The sequence below is a fragment of the Oncorhynchus gorbuscha genome, linkage group LG07 (genome assembly GCF_021184085.1).
Source record: "Oncorhynchus gorbuscha isolate QuinsamMale2020 ecotype Even-year linkage group LG07, OgorEven_v1.0, whole genome shotgun sequence".
NCBI lineage: Eukaryota > Metazoa > Chordata > Actinopteri > Salmoniformes > Salmonidae > Oncorhynchus > Oncorhynchus gorbuscha.
The window spans coordinates 42081921-42100839 of NC_060179.1; the positions used below are offsets into that span (position 1 = coordinate 42081921).

At 43.0% G+C, this 18919-nt stretch overlaps 1 protein-coding gene across 1 annotated transcript in view; it reads right to left on the bottom strand.

Annotated features, from left to right (window-relative positions):
- Window positions 1-18919, bottom strand: part of LOC124039878 (TANK-binding kinase 1-binding protein 1-like) — a 125834-nt gene that overhangs the window by 11708 nt on the left and 95207 nt on the right. Inside the window, exons 6-7 of the mRNA XM_046356385.1 lie at window positions 15889-16091; window positions 15521-15582 (exon numbers count right to left, since the gene is read on the bottom strand). Of these exons, the coding sequence (XP_046212341.1) occupies window positions 15521-15582; window positions 15889-16091 (265 nt within the window). The remainder of the gene's footprint in view (window positions 1-15520; window positions 15583-15888; window positions 16092-18919) is intronic.

Below are 18919 nucleotides of genomic sequence, written 5' to 3' on the forward strand. Positions count from 1 at the left end.
GCAGCTCCGTCGATGTGGATGAGGGCATGCTCACTCCCCCCTCCCCATTTCCAGTAGTCCACGATCAGCTCCTTTGTCTTACTGACGTTGAGGGAGAGGTTGTTGTTCTGGCACCACACTGCCAGGTCAATGACCTCCTCCCTGTAGGCTGACTCATTGTTGCCGGTGATCAGGCCTACCACTATTGTGTCATCAGCAAACTTGATGATGATGTTGGAGTTGTGCGTGGCCACGCAGTCGTGGGTGAACAGGGAGTACAGGAAGGGACTATGCACACACCCCTGTGGGGCCCGCACGTTGAGGGTCGGCGTGGCAGAGGGGATGTTGCCTACCCTCACCACATGGGGTCGGCCCATCAAGAGGTCCAGCCTCCAGTTGCAGAGGGAGGTATTCAGACCCAGATTCCTAAGCTTAGTAACGGATTTAGAGGGGACAGTGTTGTTGAAAGCTGAGCTGTAGTCAATGAACAGCATTCTCACATAGGTATTCCTCTTATCTAGGTGGGTGAGGGCAGTGTGGAAAGCAATTGAGATTGTGTCATCTATGGATCTGTTGTGCCGGTATGCAAATTGGAGTGGGTCTAGGGTGTCTGGGATGGTGGAGTTAATGTGTGCCATAATCAGCCTCTCAAAGCCCAGTGGCTTTGCGGGTGTTGACCTGATGACAGACCTTTCTCACGTCGGCCTCGGAGAGGGAGATCACCCAGTTCTCTGGGTCGGTGCGGGGCCCTCACACACGGTACGGTGTTGTTATTGTCGAAGGGTGCATAAAATGCATTGAGTTCGTCTGGAAGACAGGCATCTTTGGGCAGATCACTGCTGGGCCTTTCTTTGTAATCCGTAATGGACTGTAGCACCTGCCACATGCAGCAGGCATCGGAGCCTGTGTAGTATGATTCCACCTTATTCCTATATTGTCCTTCTGCTCGTTTGATGACTCCGCGGAGGTCATAGTGGGACATCTTGTACTTATTCCTGCCCTCTGCCGTAGCCTCAGAGTTGTCTATGATAGCTCTGTGTGTGGTAACCATGTCCATTAGTTCAGCTACAACCTCCGTGTTAATCCAGGGCTTTTGATGAGGGACGCAGCGAACCCTCACAGTGGGGACCACGTCACTGATACATTTTCTATATTCTCCCAGGGGTCTCTTCATAGACCCCAAGTCCAAAACAAATTCAAGACAACGCACAGTATTATATAGAGCCATGATTGCATGGAACTCCCTGCCATCTCAAATCACTCAAGCAAACAGCAGAATGTGAATTAAAAACACATTAATACATAGCACCTCACATCGCAACGCCTCTCCTGTTTCTGACCTAAATAACTTGTTTTGTATACTGAGTATATACAGAACTTTAAGAACACCTGCTCTTTCCATTACTGACTGACCAGGTGAATCCAGGTGAAAGATTTGATCCCTTACTGAAGTCACTTGTTAAATCCACTTCAATCAGTGTAGATGAAGGGGAAGAGACAGCTAAAGAATAATGTTTAAGTCTTGAGACAATTGAGACATGGATTTAAGTGCCTGTATATGCCTGTATATCAACAATGGTTCACCACCCAAAGGACATCTAGCCAACTTGACACAACCGTGGGAAGCGTTGGAGTCAACATGGGCCAGCATCCCGGTGGAACGCGTTTGACACCTTGTAGAGTCCATGCCCCGACAAATTGAGGCTGTTCTGAGGGCAAAAGGGGGGAATTGCAACTCAATATTTAAAAGGTGTTCCTAATGTTTGTTATATGCAGTGTACTGTACAGTATATGTACTGATATGTACATACTGTATTTACGCGTGTATTCTTATTTTACATCCATGTAGTTCGGTCCTTGAGCTGTTCTGGTCTATTAATGTTCTGGATTATGTTTTGTGTGGGCCCCAGGAAGAGGAGCTGCTGCTTTGAAATCCTGCTACTACATTGCTTCAAATGTGTACACACTAAGCGTGAGGTTACCTGACTTAACGTCTACAGTTATTCACACTTGACGTCTATCCAAGCAATTCCTAGATGCATCTCTTCCTCATCTCCAGATTGACTGAATATCATTACGTAATATAAAGAGTATTTTTAGAATACCAATCATACAAATCACACATGAATCACACTATTGTGTAGCAGTTAGCCGTACAGTTACTCTCGCAGGGTATATATTGACAGAGCAACTCTATTTCCAGCTGCCTAAATATTACACGCAGGAATTTGCTTCACCATGGCAACGAGGCAGCTATTTCAAACAGCTCTGTTACAATGCAACACCAGTGGTAAATGAAAACATAGAGAGAAAGGGAGGTGGTTGTGTCAGATAAATGCCAGCAGTGTGTATCTGCTATCCAGACTAAGATCTGACAAAAACATAGGCTATCTGAACTTATAAACCAACTTCCCAAAGCGTTTTGTTATTTATTTGGACTTGAAAACTATCATTTCACACATTGATGATGGTGGTAGATAAAGATGGTCAAATGACTGGTAAAGAACGGACACCTTATTGAATAAGGTGCTACAGTAGTAATGGAAAATGTGATGCTTGGAGAAAGAAATGAAAGTCTCACATTCTACGTCTGTGTTTACATGGGCAGCCCAATTCTGTATGTTTTATTTCTCATTAATTGGTCTTCTGACCAATCAGATCCGCTCTGAAAAAGAGCTGATGTGAAAAGATCTGATGTGATTGGTCAAAATACCAATAAGTGGAAAAAAGTTCAGAATTGGGTTGCCTGTGTAAATGCAGCCTATTGTTCTTTGCTGTGTGATTTATTTGATTGTTTAACTTCAGCAGCGTTTTAGTAATATTTTACAGACAATAGTTAAATAAAGCGGTGTGATAAATGTGACTGCAGTGAAAATGTTCCTCTCCTTTTCAGAAATACAAGATGGCAAAGAATAGGACTGGACCTATATAACATATTTCTTTGCTCTTTATCCAGAAGAGAAGCAATGATTTAGACAAATGACAAAGGTCATGACCTATACTGTACGAACCATGTACTGTATCATAATTTCTGGTAGAAATATTGCCCCAAACCTTATGTAATATTATAAAATTGGTTGACTTCTGACATTTGTGTAAGCACAACCCCATTTGGGGATGAAAAGAGGGAACTAGGGAGGAACTAGAATAGATTCAGTGCCTATCATACGTATTCACCCCCTTTGATTTCTTCACATTTTAGTATGTTACAAAGTGGGATTAAATTGTCATTTTTGTAAACAATCTGCACAAAATACTCTAATGTCAAAGTGGAAGATTTGTTTAATTCTGGGGCGGGGGGGGGATTAATGATAAATAAAACATGAATATACTTTGATTAGATAAGTATTCATTCACCCTGCTAAGTCAAAACATATTAGTACACCTTCTTGGGTAAGAAGACAGCAATTTCAAGACTTTCCATAGCTTTTCAAGCAGATTTAGGTCAGAACTTTGCCACTCAGGAACATTCAGAAACAGTCTTCTTAGTAAGCAACTCCATTATAGACTTGGCCTTATGTGGTAGGTTATTGTTCTGCTGTTATTGTTCTGCTGAAGGGTGATTTCTTCTCCTAGTGTCTGGTTATATAGCAGACAAGCAGATTTTTCTCTAGGATTTTGCCTGTGCTTAGTGCCATCCAGTTTCTTTTTATCCTGAAAAACTCCCCAGTCTTTGCCGATGTCAAGCATACCCATACCATGATGCAGCCACAACCATGCTTGAACATATGGAGGCAGTTACTCGGTGATGTGTTGTTGGATTTGCCCCAAACTTAAGGCTTTACATGAAAGCCAAAACGTGTATTCCTATGCCTTGTTTTTTGTTGTTGCAGTATTGCTTTAGTGCCTGTTGCATACAGGATGCATGTTTCGGGAATATTTTCACTCAGTCATTTACTTAATTACAACTACAATCTTGTTGATCCATCCTTAGTTTTCTCCAATCAAAGCCATTGAACTCAGTAGCTGTTTTAAAATCACCAATGGCCTCATGGTAACATCCCTGAGCAGTTTATTTGTCCTGCAGCTCAGTTCAGAAGGACCACTGTATCTTCTGATGTCTCTCGGTGGTTTAATTCATCATCCACAGCAGAATTATAAAAAAATAAAATTAAAAAAAGAGATATTCAAGGTCTGATTTGTTATTGTTACCCATCTACAAATCACTGCCCTTCTTTATGAGGCTTTTTTAAAAGCTCCCTGGTCTTGGTAGTTGACTCTATGCTTAAAATTCAATATATGACTGAGGGACTTCTGAACTAATTTAGGCTTGCTTAAACAGAGGTGATCAATACTTATGCAACAACTATATTTTAGTTATATAATTTGTTAAAAAAAATATATTTTCACTTTGACATTATGGAGTATTTTGGGTAGATCAATGAACAAATTATACATTTTAAAATCTATTTCAAGCCCACTTTGTAAATCCATAAGGGGTGCATAAGTTTGATACCTTCTGTATGTACTGTAGATATGCTGTGGTAGATAGGTGCCAGTCTGTATACAGACAAAGCTTATCTGAGCTCTCGAACCAATATCCATAAAAATCTGACTCAGCTAACTCTACATAGTGATAGCAACAGATATAGAGAACGATTTTCAACGGACAAACAACAACTTCTTCTTCATACTTCAACTGTACAACGGCGAATCTGGAAACATCTCAATTAATTTATATGGTCATGCCAATTAGAGAGCCAACACGAGAAGTCTCACATTGTCATAGGAAAATGATGAGTACTCTCCACAACCCACTGAATAACTTCATTGAGTCTTAATGTGTTAGGTTTTTTGTGTGTAGGAGGGAGACGGAGGCAGTAGAAAACATACCCCATTTTGCCTGGAGGTTTTTGACCAGTAAACACTGAACAATTAGATAAAGGAAATGGTAGTCATCATGAGTCATTATTGTTGAATCTTTTCCATGAACACATAACTGTCATCACAATATATTTCAGCCAGGAGAATGGTGTTGACACCAGAAATGAATTACAGCTAGATCTGTTTATCTAAGAAACATGTCATCACATTTCCATTTTAGGGTCTCGATAGAACCTCTATTTTAGGAAAATTGAGAATTCAACAAAATAATTTTGACCAAAGACGAACGCATTCATGCATTCCATCACCTAGTTAGTCCTTCAGACAGGCCTACCAAGTCCTCCCACTACGTTTCTGTATGACTCAGACAGGGCTATTGAGTGGGCTATTGAAGCCCCTTCAACACCTTCCCAACAACCTGAAAATAGAAGAGACCATACATAACTTACAGGAACCGTGGAAGCCATTGATGACAGTGAAAGCCCTTATTCCCTCCTTCCTAACTGTCTCTATTGAAAGCTTTCGTGAATATGGAAGTACCGGTGTTCTATTTGAGAGCTGAAATCTCCTATCCTTCTTCTACAGTCCAAGGGGGATGTCTGAGTGACTATCTACACCTCGGTTACAGTCTCAAGTCTCTTGGATTTTCTATGCATCACACTGTATTTATTGACTATTTTGACTTCCGCGACTTCCTTTTCACACTTCTGCTCACACAATTCTCAACTTCGCCTGCGCCTCTCGACAATCTTTGAAAAGCACGGCTTGGAATGCAACACATTTCACTCACGCGCGTGTGATCTCTTATGTTTGTTATCAAAGCTACCAGACTTCAATTGCACTGCAGCCCCCTTTGCTTTGGAAAAGCTATTTGGAGGTGTGTGTGTGTGTGTGTGTGTGTGTGTGTGTGTGTGTGTGTGTGTGTGTGTGTGTGTGTGTGTGTGTGTGTGTGTGTGTGTGTGTGTGTGTGTGTGTGTGTGTGTGTGTGTGTGTGTGTGTGTGTGTGTGTGTGTGTGTGTGGGAGGAGAGATGATGAGTGTGTATCTAGCGAGAGGAGATTCATGACAGCCAATCTATATGCTGGTATGTGTGGGAAAGGAATTGTGTGTGGGCCATATGAGCTGGAGCTGACCTCTGAATACACATTAGAGAGTACGGACTGTAGGCTTGCTGTTTCTGTAACTGCTACACAGCTTTTTGTTTGTGGGCTCTAACATTTATTTTGTCATACTATTATTGAGTACAGCCTGTCTGCTGTCACTCAACTGTAAGAAATGCATATCCTAAACATAACTCAACATATCCACTACCGTTCAAAAGTTTGGGGTCACGTAGAAATCATCATTGTTTTCCATGAAAACCTACATGAAATGAGTTGCAAAATGAATAGGAAATATATTCAAGACGTTGACAAGGTTCTAAATAATGATTTTCAATTGAAATAATAATTGTGTCCTTGAAATAATAATTGTGTCCTCCAGCCTTGCGGATGTAACAGGTGTAAAATATACTTGATGTATTTTCACCGAAAATTGTATTTAAAAAAAAAATATATATTTTTTTGTATTATTTTAAGGTTATTTTTAGATGTATTTCATTACTTCCAAGAGTGAATTATTTTATTGTATTTCTTTTTTAAATTGTGTTAATGCTGTGATGTCATCAACGGGAGCCATACTCTTATTCCTCAGTTAGCTCAGAACGTGATGAGGAGAGGCACATATACTTGTATGGAGTCCAGACTACAGCAGTCATTTTTGCCTTGTATTTGTTTCCATTCCATGCAGTCATTAAAATAGAGACAACCGGCTGAATTGTGTCCAGAGCCTTATCGTCCACCTACAACTTACCAGAACACAACGCAGAAAGGTACCGGTGCAGAAAAGGTTACATTGGTGCCGTGACCCGGATCAAAGTGGGTCATTGTGAATCGCCGTTTATCAACACCAACTTGGTCGCTGGGAGTTGCTATGCTATAAACAGGTTGGAAGTGAAATCTCTTACACTCGCAAGGGGAAAAAACAAATGTTTTGTTAGGTATATCTCTTAGATTAACTGATTCATTTGAAATTGTTGATAGATATATTTCGTTTTAGTTGTGTATATTGATAGTGAATATGACTTATATTGTTGGAATATATTGTTGTTTATATTGTTGTTTTCAGTGATGAGCTTGAACTGGGTCTTGGGAGAGGGAGGTTTTTCAGGGAGTTGCCTCAGACCCCAGATAGAACTATAGGTGTTGTAGATTCACCAACGACACACCCTCAGCTCCTGTAATTATGCCAAGTGACACTCACTCAGATAGTTCAGAGGTGGCCAGTCCTAACTTGGGAAATCTTATCACACAACTCGCCCATCAGATAGGACAGTCTATATCAGCTCAAATTAGGAAGAAAGGTGAGGGGAAGGAGGATAGTGGTGCACATGCTCAGAGCTCCAGTGCAGGCCAGACATTCACTGACACACCCTCCCTTAATTTATCTGGTATGAAGTTGGTCATGCGGTTTAAAGTTCAAAACAGCTGATAGGTGGACAGCAACTGAGATACAAGAACGTCTAGACGAGAATCAGACTGAAATGAAAGCCCAAATGTTGACCAAGTCAAAGCGCCCTGCTGCTGTGAGACAGGTCACACATGTCCAGACGCCTATACTTGAAGATGAAGTGACATCTTGTCCAGTGTCTCCTAACCAGAGTGAGGTAATTGTCACACCCTCTAATCAAACTGAAGGAAACTGCATGCAAACATGATAAGCTTACTTGATCGTGTGCTAACGCAGAACACTCAGACAACAGTAAGACCGCAACACCCACCTAAACAAGGGTACTCTTACAGGAAATATTGCAAGGTGTGTAACGGTTCAAACCACTCTACACTTGCACACTGTAGAGGGTAGAAGGGAGGGTCTGTGTTTGTCATGATTTGAGTCAGTTCACTGGAAGAAAAACTGTCCGAAGTCTGGGCCTAGATACAGTGACGAGCACACACGAGCATATGCAGATCAAGAGAAACAAGCCCTCGAGTGTGATGAGGACTTAGAACGACCATATGTCAACGCATGTAGTACAGCACCAGAAGAGGTTCGGGTCATAGCGCAGAATATACAAAGAGTAACGCCATTTGATGAACTATTTTATGCCCCAGTCACTGTAAATAACCAGTTCCAATTGAAAAGGATGCTTGACACCGGCTCTATGGCTTGTACTTTAAGCGAAGCAGCAGAACAAAGAATGCTTGCGGAAAGTATTAGCCTAGAGAAGAAGCCACTATCAGAGCCAGTCATTCTCGTTGGTGTCAGGGGGGAAAACGGCACAACCAAAATGCATGTATGAAATTGACCTTAACGTGTACGGGATTAGTTGTTTAGTCCCTGTGCTCATAGTCCCAGGTCAGCACGAGGATCTCATTCTCGGTACAAACTTGATAAAACACCTTATGCATCAAATGAAGGGTACTGACGAGTACTGGAGACTCATATCAGAATGTACTTCGCAGCCATCACCTGCAGGTGAATACTTCTTGAACATAATGACTAACCTGACATGTTGGCAGAGTGAAGAAATGCCCAGAAAAATAGGGACAGTCAAACTCAACCAGGCTGTCACATTTCTCGCTAAACAAGAGCATGTAGTATGGGGGATGCTTCCCAACAGAGTGCCAATGTCTCCAGGGAGCACTATTGTGGTCGAACCCACTTCATCCAAGACCATGCCACAAAATACCATGGTGGGTCGAGTCATCACACCCATGTGGGACGACAGGTGGGTGCCCATGAAAGTCACCAACCTATCGGACAAACCTTTCACTCTAAAGAGAAACTGCAAGCTGGCTGATGTGTCTCCCTGTCTGGCTGTGGAGGACTTCACCGTTTTCCAAGGCTCCTGCAAGATGGAAGGGGGAACTCTAGGAAAGCAGCCCATTACAACCGACTCCGTGGATTTGAAGCAGAGACTGCTAGATGTAGGGTTGGGAGAGATTGACATCGAACAATCAGTCAAGCATCAAGAGAGAAATTAGTTCAGTTACTTATTAACTACAACGGTGTGTTCTCCAAGAGCGCTCTGGATTGTGGCGAAGCCAAGGGCTTTGAGCATCGCATTTGACTCACAGATGACATACCATTTCACCTACCATATCTGAGGGTTCCGCCTGCCCATTACCAGAAACTACGACAAGTGTTGACGGAAATGGAGGAACAGGAAATAATCAGAACATTTGTAAGCGAATATGCTACCCCTCTAGTAATGGTGTGGAAGAAAGATGGTGGTCTTCGTATATGTACAGATTTCAGATGGCTAAATGCAAGGACACTCAAAGATGCACGTCACTTCCACACCAATCTGACTGTCATGCAGCCCTAGGGACAAACTCCTACTTCAGTACCATGGACTTGACGTCAGGCTTTTACAACATACCTACAGTTGAAGTCGGAAGTTTACATACACTTAGGCTGGAGTCATTCAAACTCGTTTTTCAACCACTCTTGTTAACAAACTATAGCTTTGCTAAGTCGGTTAGGACATCGACTTTGTGCATGACACAAGAATCTTTCCAACAATTGCTTACAGACCGATTATTTCACTTATAATTCACTGTATCACAATTCCAGTGGGTCAGAAGTTTACATGCCTTGTATTTGTATCCATTCCATGCAGTCATTAAAAGAGAGACAACCGGCTGAATTGTGTCCAGAGCCTTATGTTCCACCTACCTTACCAGAACACAACACAGAAAGGTACCGGTGCAGAACCGGTTACACAGACCTTTTTCATTCTAGTTGTCAATTTCTTGAGGTAATCTGAAGAGATTTCACCCTAATACTTACTGAAGCGCCTCCTACAATTTGTATTGGCTTGATGTGCACAATTTACATACCATATGGTCAATCTGCTCCCACAACAGCTCAATAGAGTTGAGATCCGGTGGCTGTGCTGGCCACTCCACTATAGAGAGCTTCTTCCCTAAATAGTTCTTGCATAGTTTGGAGCTGTGCTTTGGGTCATTGTCCTGGAATTTGGCTCCAATTTAACGCTGTCCACAGGGTATGGAATGGCAGTGCAAAATAGAGTGATAGCCTTCCTTCTTCAAGATCCATTTTACCCTGTACAAATATCGCACTTTACCACCACCAAAGCACCCCCAGACCATCACATTGCCTCCACCATGCTTGACAGATGGTGTCAAGCACCTCTCCAGCATCTTTTCATTTTTTCTGCATCTCATGAATGTTCTTCTTTGTGATCCGAACACCTCAAACTTAGATTTGTCTGTCCATAACACTTTTTCCCCCCAATCTTACTCTGTCCAGTGTCTGTCTTCTTTTGCCCATCCTAATCTTTTATTTTTATTGGCAGTCTGAGATATGTCTTTTTCTTTGCAACACTGCCTAGAAGGCCAGCATCCCAGAGTCGCCTGTTGATGTTGAGACTGGTGTTTTACAGGTACTTGTCCCCTTGCTCAGTTGTGCACCGGGGCCTCCCACTCCTCTTTCTATTCTGGTTAGGGCCAGTTTGCTCTGTTCTGTGAAGGGAGTAGTACACAGCGTTGTACCAGATCTTCACTTTCTTGGCAATTTCTCGCATGGAATAGCCTTCATTTCTCAGAACAAGAATAGACTAATGAGTTTTAGAAGAAAGGTCTTTGTTTCTGGCCATTTTGAGCCTGTAATTGAACCCACAAATTCTGATACCCCAGACACTCAATTCGTCTAAAGGCCAGGTTTATTGATTCTATAAACAGAACAACAGTTTTCAGCTGTGCTAATATAATTGCAAAAGGGTTTTCTAATGATCAATTAGCGTTTCAAAATGATAAACTTGGATTAGCTAACATAACGTGCCATTGGAACACAGGAGTGATGGTTGCTGATAAGAGGCCTCTGTATGTCTATGTAAATATTCCATTAAAAATCAGCCGTTTCCAGCTACAATAGTCATTTAAAACTACCATTCCAGTGTTTTACTTGCTATATTGTATTTGCTTTGCCACCATTGCCTTTTTTTCCTTTACCTCCCTTCTCACCTTATTTGCTCACATTGTATATAGACTTGTTTATACTGTATTATTGACTGTATGTTCGTTTTACTCCATGTGTAACTCTGTGTCGTTGTATCTGTCTAACTGCTTTGCTTTATCTTGGCCAGGTCGCAATTGTAAATGAGAACTTGTTCTCAACTTGCCTACCTGGTTAAATAAAGGTGAAGTAAAAAATAAAAAAATAAAACATTTACAACATTAACCTGTATAGTGTAGAGGGCAGTATTTTGATGTTTGGATGAAAAATGTACGCAAATGAAACTGCCTATTTCTCAGGCCCAGAATCTAAAATATGCATATCATTGTCAGATTAGGATAGAAAAAACTCTAAAGTTTCCAAAACTGTCAAAATATTGTCTGTGAGTATAACAGAACTGATATTGCAGGCGAAAACCTGAGGAAATTCCAACCCGGAAGTGCTGTTTTTCCTGAAAGCTCTCTGTTCCATTGCATGCCTTCCCTCCATTTAAAGGGATATCAACCAGATTCATTTCCCTATGGCTTTCACATGGTGTGAACAGTCTTTAGACATAGTTTCAGGCTTTTATTCTGAAAGATGAGCGAGAACGATCACATTTCGTCAGTGGATGGCTGGGTGCCAGCAGAGTTTTGCAAGCGCAACAGCTTGGAGCAGACATTTTCTCTCTCTCTCCTATTGAAAAAGCTACGGTCCGGTTGAAATATGATCGATTATTTATTGTAAAAACAACCCGAGGATTGATTATAAAAAACATTTGACATGTTTCTACAAACTTTACGGATACTATTTGGAATTTTTATCTGCCCTGCTCTGACCGCTCGAAGCCTATGGATTTCTGAACAAAACGCGCCAACAAAATGGAGGTATTTTGAATATAAAATAATCTTTGTGAAACAAAAGGAACATTTATTGTGTAACTGGGAGTCTCGTGAGTGCAAACATCTGAAGATCATCAAAGGTAAGCGATTCATTTTATTGCTTTTCTGACTTTCGTGACCAATCTACTTTGCTGCTAGCTGTTTGTAATGTTTTGTCTGCTGAGAGAGAAGCCCTTACATAAACGCTTTGTTTGCTTTTGCAGAAAAGCTTTTTTGAAATCTGACACGCCAGGTGGATTAACAACACGCTAAGCTGTGTTTTGCTATATTGCACTTGTGATTTCATGAAAATTAAATATTTTTAGTAATTTAATTTGAATTTGGTGCGCTTGCAATCCAACGGATGTTGATGAAAATATTCCGCTAAAGGGATGGGTGCGCCAAGATGTTAACAATGTCTACACTGTATGTCTGATCAATTTGAGGTTATTTTAATGGACAAAAAGTGTTATTTTCCTTCAAAAACAAGGATATTTCTAAGTGACCCCAAACTTTCGAATGGTAGTGTACATACACCGTACAATTTCTCAATAAAAGTTCCATTGGTTAGTGATATTTAATAAAAGGTGATGGATGATTACAGATACCGGTATCTAAAGTCACAGAGCAGTGGAGGCTGCTGAGGGGAGAACGGCTCATAATAATGGCTGGAATAGTTTTCATGTGTTTGATGTATTTGATACAATTTCCAGTGATTCCACTCCAGCCATTACCACGAGCCCGTCCTCCAAGATGAGAGGTGCCACCAACCTCCTGTGTCACAGAGGCAGTAGTAATGAGGCCCCATAGCACCTTTAGGCCTCTGATGAAACAAGCACTAAATATGTGCGGGCTTTCGACTCTCATGTCCACAGCCTACAAACCGTCAGAAGCCACTGTACAGTAATAACACATTTATAACACAGGAGGTCTATTCTCTGCTGTTCCTTACTGTGTTCCCTTTTACTTTCTGAATTTGTTTGAGATTGAAAATGAAATCTCCATACTGTGGAACTGAACAAAGCAATTACAATTGTAAACAAGTATGTCATTCCAAAATAGTCTACACAATTCAATTATCACATTTAATCATCTCTGCATTTTTCTGCAGTGGCAATGACACAATTTGTAGCCAAACATTATAATTGTCTGTGTCTCCAGAACATGCAACACGAGACCAGTTTCACAAGAATCTAAGAGCCATTTACATTAAACAAGTGCTCTTACAAGAAGTCAGCTCTCATTCAGAAAGAAAATAGGGTAGGGTGAGTAAGGCAGTGAAACCAAGATGTGACTGAGGTCTGGAAAAGTAGTAGGCTTCCCCTCCCTGGCCTCTGCCCCACTCAATCTCAACCCCTCTACAGTGCAATTTACATCCACTTTCTTACCGAAACAGTATTCACGTTTCACATGTTGGTTTTTCATACAGCTAGTGGGCGAGCTGTATGTGGTGTTACTGATGTGTGTGGGGAGGATGGGGAGACTGAATGGGGCAGAGGGGCGCATAGTCCCCACAGAGGTGTCAGTGTAGGTTCCCATGAGAAACAACATGAAGAACTGCTGTCAGGAAACGTTGTGCTCACACTGCCCTCTACTGGTGTCTTATATATTACCACACAAGACAAAACTGTTCCCCACATTGAAAGACACCGAGGTCCACAAAATGATCCAGTGCAAGGTGTATGGGCACTAATGTACTCGTAATATCAATGCATGCAAATGCAATGGAAAGGCCATTATTCTAGGCATAGTTCTACTTTAAGATGGGACTGTAAAAAAGCTCATTTAGATTCTAATGAGTTCCCTAGAGATGACCCTTTAGACCCTCTAATGTCTAGACCAGCGATGGGACTAATTTAAAGCATAGTAATAAATCAATAAAATAAAAATGTTTGGCGGGAGGGGAAGTCAGTCATGGCCCCAACTTACGGTTGAAAGTTAGAATACTAGAATACACAAGGTGCAATTTTGAAATTTGGTTGTGCATCAGCAGTCACTTAATAAGGAGCATTTTATTTTAGATTGGTAAATGAGTCTAGCTGTCAGCTGCAAAGCTACACTCTGAATCCGAGAGGTGCGGGGGGCTGCCCTAATCGACATACACGTCTTCTGCCCCCGGGGAACAGTGGGTTATCGGCCTAGCTCAATGGCAGAATGACAGATTTTGACCTTGTCAGCTCTGGTATTTGATCCAGCAACCTTTTAGTTACTGGCTCGTGCCATTCATCCACCCCCATCACTTCATGTTTCAGCATGATAATGCACAGGCCCATGTCACAAGGATCTGAACACAATTCCTGAAAGCTGAAAATGTCTTATTCCATGGCCTGCATACTCACTAGACATGTCACCCATTGAGCCTGTTTGGGATGGTCTTGATTTACGTGTACGACAGTGTGTTCCAGTTCCCGACAATATCCAGCAACTTCGCACTGCCATGGAAGAGGAGGGACAACATTCCACAGGCCACAATCAACAGCCTGATCAACTCTATGCGAAGGAGATGTGTCGCGCTACATGAGGCAAATGTGGTCACTTCAGATACTGACTGGATTTCTGATCAATGCCCCTCCCTTTTTTGTAAAGGTATCTGTGACGAACAGATGCATATTTGTATTCCCAGTCATGTGAAATCCATACATTAAGGTATAATGAATTAATTTAAATGAACTGATTTCCTTATATGAACTGCAACTCCGTAAAAAACTGTTGCGTTTATATTTTTGTTCAGTGTAAATTATTGCCACCGTGGCCCGCCAGTGTAACTGCTAAACTTCCTACTGACTGTACACTGTACTGCATGATTGTAGCAAGTTTACTAACACGTTATTTCTATTAGACTATGTTGACTATGACATTACTTTAGCTAATATGGTGACAACGACGTAGGCCTTGTGTAGCGGTTATAATATGAAGGTTTGGCTTGGAAATGTTTTTTTCGCTTGGTCAAAGACAGCTGATGTGTTGTGCATTAAAATCCACAAGCAAAGGGAAAAGGCGAGAGGAGGAGAGCCTGTAGATGTGAGGAGGAATATGACGAGCTGTTTGTATGTGGCTATGAAAGTGAACTGTTTGTGTGTGTTCAGGGGTGTAATTCAATCCGCTGATTCTGTTGAAAAACTTTTCTTAAATGGAAGCAAACGGGGAAAAACATACCTGAATTTGTCCAATAGATACTCTCCTTTTCAACCGTTGGACTACTGATTACAGCCTAGATCAGCTCGATGCAGGCAAGACTGTGCAAGGCATGACTGTTCTCTTGACCTGTGCACACCTACGTTGTAAACTTCCATTCATGGGCTAGGTTGCAGCAATCTCATGATGTAGCAGCCTCAACCTATCGATGTTACGTTGAACTGGGTGAATGGAATATGAATGACAGTCATCCAATATGCTGTAATAGAAATAAGGCCTTGCTCATTAAAAAGCACTGACCTCCACTGGTGTTGTAGGCAGACCCACGAGCCACTGCGGCCCCCGTCCCCATCAAAGTTGCCCATCCCTGGTCTAGACCTTCAGATATGAGTCAGGTACAGATCCTAGTGAAACATTACTGTCTGCTACTGTTCTCTCTCTCTGTCTCTCTTCTCCTCTCTCTCGCCCTCTGTATGTCTCTCTCTGCCTCTCTCTCTCTCTCTCAAACTATTTATCTCATACCTCTTTCTCTCCTTCTGTCCCTCCCAACCTCTTCCTCTCTCTCTCTCTCTCTCTCTCAAACTATTTATCTCATACCTCTTTCTCTCCTTCTGTCCCTCCCAACCTCTCCCTCTCTCTATCCGACAGCTAAAAAGTTACAGGTCTTATGGTGTCACATAGTAAATGGTTGTTGTCGTCACTTACTGCTCATCTCCCACCTTCTTTATCCACTCCACATCACACTGCTCACACGGTGAAGTCATTTCCTGCCGAAGTAGAGCATGAAATTACATTAGCATGCAGGTGCTCGAAGTAGATTGGACAAAATGTGACAGCAAGATCCAGGTGAGAACAAGAGTTAGACAGAAGTGACTATGCTTAAGAAAATAGAGGGAGAATATATCAGTTTGTTATACATACCAGTGTGTTAGATATGTGTGTGTGTGTGTGTGTGTGTGTGTGTGTGTGTGTGTGTGTGTGTGTGTGTGTGTGTGTGTGTGTGTGTGTGTGTGTGTGTGTGTGTGTGTGTGTGTGTGTGTGTGTGTGTGTGTGTGTGTGTGTTGTTCACTGACCCTCCCTATGTGGTTGTTCTGGATCTGTCTCAGCTCCTCCTGCAGTCTCTCACACTCGGCCTTCACTTCCTCTTCCCTCTGACACGCCCGCTCGGCCTCATGCCGCGCCCTCTCTAGCTCCACCTCCAGACGCTGCAGCTTCAGGTCTGACAAAGTGTCTAGACTACGAGAGCTCTGCAGGGTCAGCGCAGGACAGTCCAGCACTGGGGATGGGGAAACACACACACACGCACAAGCGCAAACACACACACTCACAGCATCAATCTAGAGGGACTTAATTATCCCAGTGTTTATAACATCCATCATTGTACTTTGATGTGAAGGGATAATAAGGGATAGAGAAGTGAACTTAAGGCCAGATAAGAACTCCACGTTTCTTAATTTTACACTTTAGCGGTTGAGCGTGTGTGGGCACAGCCATGGAGCCAAGCTCATACCGACTCCGTTCTTAAACCAGTATGGATTGTTCAGCGGGAGACGTATTTATTTCATCTCACCCAGCCAGCCAGCCTCCTCACACAACACATAGGCAAACGCGTTGACACTGGAATAAAACACATACAACGCACACCGATACAATACACACATTTGTTTTTGTTTTTCTGTTGTTTTGTTTTTTAAGGAGTAGATCAGCTTTAATATTGCAGATACTCGGTTCCAACAACGTAATTGTCTGCATCATTTTCAATCCCCATCTATTTTTTTCTTCTTTTCAAAAAACAGAACCATTACATTTTTGCTCTGAAGCTTTGGTGGATCAAATGTGACCTGTTGCACGTCACTATTTCACAGGTGAGGCATTTTAATGTTTTATTTTAATGAAAACATGTTTTTTTTTGGAACATGTGAACCTTCACGTGCTTTAATAACAAACTGGTTGGTTTAGCCACGGAAGAAATACAGGAACCTTCCTGCTAGCTATGATTGTGTGATAATGGATGGTCTGTCATGCAGGTGAAAGAGGACCCAAAAGCGACTTAACAGAAACAGAGTTTATTCAAGTCCAAACAGAAAACGACAAATCCTGAATCCTTAACAGGAAATGTCCAAACAGGGAATAACAGAAATCCTCTAGTCTGTAGAGGGGAATAACAGGAGAAGCGGCCACAGACTGCAGGTCGCTTCGGGTAGGCGCAGGCCGTAGCTGACAGAGACACCTCCTCACACGCAGCATCTGATGAAGGCAAAAACACGACAGGACAGGGCGATACACAATCACAGCACGGTGAATTCTAAACAAGGAACCGACGGGACAGGAACGGAACACAAAGGAAGAAATAGGGACTCTAATCAGGGGAAAGGATCGGGAACAGGTGTGGGAAGACTAAATGATGATTAGGGGAATAGGAACAGCTGGGAGCAGGAACGGAACGATAGAGAGAAGAGAGAGCGAGAGAGTGAGAGAGGGAGGGGGAGAGAGAGGGATAGAAAGAGGGAAAGAACCTAATAAGACCAGCAGAGGGAAACGAATAGAATGGGGAGCACAGGGACAAGACATGATAATAAATGACAAACATGACAGTACCCCCCACTCACCGACGCCTCCTGGCGCACTCGAGGAGGAATCCTGGCGGCAACGGAGGAAATCATCGATGAGTGAACGGTCCAGCACGTCCCGAGACGGAACCCAACTCCTCTCCTCAGGACCGAACCCTCCCAATCCACTAAGTATTGGTGACCCCGTCCCCGATTCGCATGTCCATGATCTTATGTACCTTGTAAATAGGTGCGCTCTTTCGACAAGGACGGGAGGGGGGAGGGAAGACGAACGGGGTGCGAAGAAAGGGCTTAACACAGGAGACATGGAAGACAGGATGGACGCGACGAAGATGTCGCAAGAACAAGTCTCACAGCGTCAGGATTGACGACCTGGGAGACACGGAACGGACCAATGAACCGCGGAGTCAACTTACGAGAAGCTGTCGTAAGAGGAAGGTTGCGAAAATGGAAAGCCACACTCTCTGGCCGCAACAATACCTTGGACTCTTAATCCTGCGTTTATTGGCGGCTCTCACAGTCTTCCCATACAGACAAAGGCAGACCGGTAATGAAGTCTAAGGCGATGTGAGACCATGGTCGAGAAGGAATGGGGAGCGGTCTGAGACGACCGGCAGGAGGAGAGTTACCCGACTTAGTCTCGCGCAGTCCGAACAAGCAGCCACGAAGAACGCGTGTCACGCTCCTGAGTCGGCCACCAAAAGCGCTGGCGAATAGACGCAAGAGTGCCTCGAACACCGGGATGACCAGCTAACTTGGCAGAGTGAGCCCACTGAAGAACAGCCAGACGAGTGGAAACAGGAAATGAAAAGGAGGTTACTAGGACAAGTTCTACTTTACGAGTGTGCGTGAGTGCTTTTAACCTGTCTTTCAATTCCCCAGACTGTTAACCCGACAACACGCCCATAAGGAAGAATCCCCTCGGGATCAGTAGAAGCCACAGAAGAACTAAACAGACGGGATAAGGCATCAGGCTTGGTGTTCTTGCTACCCGGACGGTTGAAATCACAAACTCAATACGAGCGAAAAACAACGCCCAACGAGCTTGACGGGCATTAAGTCGTTTGGCAGAACGGATGTACTCAAGGTTCTTATTTCTGTCCAAACGACAAAAGGAACGGTCGCCCCCTCCAACCACTGTCGCCATTCGCCTAGGGCTAAGCGGATGGCGAGCAGTTCACGGTTACCCACATCATAGTTGCGCTCAGATGGCGACAGGCGATGAGAAAAATAAGCGCAAGGATGAACCTTATCGTCAGACTGGAAGCGCTGGGATAGAATGGCTCCCACGCCTACCTCTGAAGCGTCAACCTCGACAATGAATTGTCTAGTGACGTCAGGAGTAACGAGGATAGGAGCGGACGTAAAACGTTCTTTTAGAAGATCAAAAGCTCCCTGGGCGGAACCGGACCACTTAAAACACGTCTTGACAGAAGTAAGAGCTGTGAGAGGGGCAGCAACTTGACCGAAATTACGAATGAAACGCCGATAGAAATTAGCGAAACCTAAAAATCGCTGCAACTCGACACGTGAC